General features: G+C 39.5%; 1 protein-coding gene across 1 annotated transcript; it reads right to left on the reverse strand.

Annotated features, from left to right (window-relative positions):
* Nucleotides 1-1,274: 1,274 nt before the first annotated feature.
* Nucleotides 1,275-4,262, reverse strand: USP26 (ubiquitin specific peptidase 26). Its single transcript, XM_053579101.1, has one exon. It carries the CDS (start codon nt 4,260-4,262, stop codon nt 1,275-1,277), a length of 2,988 nt encoding a protein of 995 aa, XP_053435076.1.
* Between the last annotated feature and the right edge of the window lie 237 nt (nt 4,263-4,499).

Below are 4,499 nucleotides of genomic sequence, written 5' to 3' on the forward strand. Positions count from 1 at the left end.
AGAAACAGACCATCTTCATACAGATTTTTAGGTGTTGTTATCAAATCAGCAAAAACTAAAAACTTTCAAATCCTACAAGTCAACTTTAAAGCATGTGTAGTTTACTAGTTGAGGAACTAGAAACAAGGCTACTACATGGTAAAGTACAGAGATGTCAAAGAAATCCTGAATTAGTCTTGTAATCTTGAATGCAGAGGATGGTTCAAGATTTCATGGATAAAGTCCTGGCAAAGTTCCTTTCGGGCAATGCCACTGCCTCTGAGATGACCGATGTGGCAAGGTGGGCTCAGGTTACCAAGGGCCAATGGCTTGCTAGCAGAAACGTGGGCCAATCTGTTGAGAGCAGATCAACTCCATCCTAAATTTTGAGGGTACACAACCGTTTTGGCATTAAGAAGAAAGCAGTTTGGCAGCCAATTTGGAGATCTGATCTGGCAGCGAGAGTTCAGTCTCATATATACCTGAGAGGACTCAAAAGTTATCAGGCTCATTTAACATTTAATGCCAGGATCCCAGCAACTATTTTTGTTTCACCAAACCGCTGAGTGATCTTTAAATGAATTTTGCACGTTTACATTTTTTTAATAATGTCCGTCTTGTTAATTATCATGAATACATCATAGTTAACTTAATTAACTCTAAGTCAACTTTAAAGCATACATGAATCTAAGAAACAATGTAATCAAAACCCTTTACTGCACTCACTTTAGCAGCACAGACTAAAACTGGAAGGACACAGAGATCAGCATGGCCCCTGCACAATGACACACAAATTTGGAAAGTGTTTAAGAAACACAAAGAATCTTTTGCAAAATGAGCAATTAAAATGTACAACAGCAAAATGTGTTATGCTCCCCATGCTAGAGTAGTGGTTCTCACACTTTATCATACGGGAGAACCACCATCGGATTGCTATTCCCTAACCTCCAGTTACTTCATCAGTAGAGCTGCAGTGAAATCCAAGATTTCACATTTCTAAGGGGTTCCCCAGCTTCTAATGCTATTGATTTGAGAACTACACTTTTAAAACCACTGCATTAAAGCATGGAAAGCCTAATTCCAATCCTGTAGGAAAGAAGTATGCTACTCAGCCAGAGCTGAGAATTGAGGTGTCTGTGTCAGGGTTAGAATGGAGATTTCTCTGTGTTTGTGTATGAACTTTGGTCCTGGCCTAATTGCCCCTGCACCTCCAGACACAGTTTAGAATTTTCCTTCTATAATGTAAGTGGTAATAAGTGAGGCAGTCAAGCAGTTGTGGGCAATGAGTTTGTCCTTTATTTCTCCTGAGGGGTCATCCCTTTTTCCTTGCTAGGAACCTGGGAGTTTTTTGGCCTTTTCAACAGGTCTTCAAAGATCTTATTATGCATGTAAAAGAAGATGTATCCGGTGCTAAGCCTAGTCTCCTGCATCAGGGCCTCTTGGATATTTGACACCTGCATATCATTGTAAGTGAACCAGACCTGCCTGTCAAAGTCATAGGCATCACTGAGATAATGGCCTGAATTTGGAGTCTTCCCAAGATGGTTGACAATACCAATGAGCCGATAAGTGTAACGATCGTCCTTATTGTCATTTCTTTTTGGTTCTGTGGCTTCAGACTCTGTCTTCTTATCTAAAATGCCTTTCTTTCCAGGGTTCTGATTGGAATCTAACACACCTTGGGACATCACGATACCTTCTTGGAGATTTAATTTTGTGGGTGGACTGCAGTCCTCTGTGTGACTCTGGAGAACTAGCTTTGTAAAACTTCCAAGTGGTGCCTGCTGAGGCCCAGGGGACATCACAATATCTTCTTGGAAATTTACTTTTGTGGGTGGACTGGAGTCTTCTGTGTGACTCTGAGGAACTAGCTGTTTAAAACTTCCAGGTAGTACCTGCTCAGAGGATGTCACAGTACCTTCTTGGAGTTTTACTTTTGTGGGTGGACTGGAGTCCTCTGTGTGACTCTGGGGAACTAGGTCTGGAAAAGTTCCAAGAGGTGCCTGCTCAGGCTCAAGGACTTCATCATAGATCATTATCTCGTCACACAGCAGGGTTTCTTCATCAAAATTTTCAATTTCTTCTGGAATTCCGGCTTTGTGATTTTCATGAAAATTTTCGATAAGCTCAGTGACCCTATCAAAACCTCCAAACATATCGGTTTGCTTGTATTTCTTCTTTTTAGGATCTTCAGAAACTTCTTCAGAATGATCTTTTGCAACATGTACGTCTCCTGTGTCTGAACTGCTGGTGAATTCACCTCTATCTCTTTGAAACATCTGAGAAAAGGAGGTGTCTCCTAGATACATCATTGAGCTAGCTAACAGCTCTCTTTCAATGAGTGCCTTCTGTTTTAAGCGTAACAATTTTGACTGCATTATATTCTGTTTAGCCATTTTCATCAGTTCTTTTCCCTCTTGTCTGCTCGCCCTTTTAAAGACCCATCCTGATCCTGACTCGTCTGATCGAATGTGTTGTGCCAGGGAATCCTTGCATTCCAAGGTCAACTTAATTGAAGATGTTAATGAGCTGAGGCTTCCAGGATTCATCTTTTGAAAAAGTTTCAATACTCCGCAATCCCTTGTATGTACAATCTTGTTCAAGGGAAGAGGTGGTTTAGTGCTTTCACTGCAATGAGCGGTCAGATTTAAATACTCGGAAACAATGACTTCCTGGTCATCCTTCATTAAGGACCACAACTCATTGAAGGTATAGCGTTTCAGATGAACAATAAGGACTCTGGGTAGTCTACTAAATTTGTGTTCTCCAACAGAAACCTTGTGCTTACACTTTCCACAATTATAGTCAAGCTCTTCTGCTTCAAAGAAAAGATCAAAATTAGACTGAATAGATGAAGAAGATCGTATTGGTCCTTGAGGAAGGTTGATCGACAAGTAATTGTTCAGTTCTGTCTTGAGGACAACGTGACCGCAAGCACTACAAACAATAGAGCGCAGCAATTCAAACTCAAAATTACTGTTGACAGGACAAAACAGCTCTTTGGTGGCATCCTCATCAGTGCGAATTTCTGGAGGTGAATTTTCTTCCTGCAATTCGCTTGTAGTCTTCCAGACTGTGTTGCATCTTCCCAGGCTCTCTTTCAGCTGATCGAAACAGTGACCTAAGAACTCATGAGCATCGTTCTGTATGTTGCCAGAAAACATGTCTGCAACTGTTGAAATGGCTTTTTTAATATTCAAAAGTAAAAACTCCTTGACTTTTATGTTATAAATATCTTTCAAAACAAGCAGCTGTGTCAAGGACATGCTAAGAGCATCAAGGGGAATGTTATTCCATGGGAAACTCTGATAAAGTAAATCATCAGCAAACGATGGAATTGAAAATAGACACTGTAAGACTGAATTCATATAACAGGTGTTTCCCAAATTTGGGAGGCCTTGCCATAATTTCTCTGGGTATAAGTCAAAAGACAGCCTCAATTTTTCCCATTCTGGGCCACTCAGACTTTTATTTGGTCCGATCAGAAAAGCCAAAAATGTTTTCTCGGTCAGAGTTTGGAGAAGACCCGCGGCACCTAGGTCAGGGTTTCCAAAAGAGTTGGATGTAGCTGAAGATCCAAATTCCAATTTCTTATTCCCTTTTAAACTCTCAAACTTCAATAACTTCAATTGTTTCTCCCATTTGTGCCTTATATACCTGAGGGCATCTCTCTTATCCTTTGTGATGTTTTCTTTCAGGGTATTCTCATTCATCTCTAACTTAGATGATAACATTTGTTTCCTCTTCCTTAGATTCTCTAATAACCCTTTGTAAATAGGTGTTGATGATTTTGACATAAGCAAAGGTATCTTCTGAAGGGCAGGTTTTTCACTTCCCTTTCCTGTCTCCGCAAGTAAATATCTTGATTTCTTTAAGACTTTGTAAAATGAAGTCTGGTGGACTTCTTTCTCGGTTGTTGTGCTGGCAAGGACATCCATATGCATATGAGGTCTCTTGCCTGGTTGAATCTTGTTTTCATGAACTCTGTCTAAGAATAACTTTAACTGTTCAGCATCAGGGGAGGATAATTTGTCAATGAACAAGAAGCTATTGTTTTGGAAAGTTAAATGCAGGTGATTTTGCTTTTCTCCATAAGAGCTAAGGACCACATTTTTTATATTGTTACTTAGTCGAAAAATTTTGTATTGGCCATTGTTGAAATAGAGCACCAGCTTAATCTTTTTCTTTCCTTCCACTGTTTCAATGAATACTTCTTTTGACTTAGACATTCCAGACTTCCTGCTCCACAACTGGACAAAAGCATGCATCATTACAGCAGCCATGATTTCTTTAAAAATAAAATACACGAATCTTGGATTACTGACAATGTCGAAGTTCTGAATTGTTTTGCAACTTCACCTGCAGAGAAAACAAAGAAATAGTTCTTTAGTTCTCTGTACAAAATAATCTTATTTCTAGTATTGATTTTTACCTCAGATTCTAGATATCCATTCTACTCTTTAGTGATGAAACCCTGCAAACTAAAAATAAAATCCTTAGCCCCTCGACAATTAAATGGA

The sequence above is a fragment of the Nycticebus coucang genome, chromosome X (genome assembly GCF_027406575.1).
Source record: "Nycticebus coucang isolate mNycCou1 chromosome X, mNycCou1.pri, whole genome shotgun sequence".
NCBI classification, from domain to species: Eukaryota; Metazoa; Chordata; class Mammalia; order Primates; family Lorisidae; genus Nycticebus; species Nycticebus coucang.

Bases quoted from the DNA above. Each gene is read 5' to 3' on its own strand.
- USP26 (XM_053579101.1), bottom strand. From the start codon at position 4,262: ATGGCTGCTGTAATGATGCATGCTTTTGTCCAGTTGTGGAGCAGGAAG.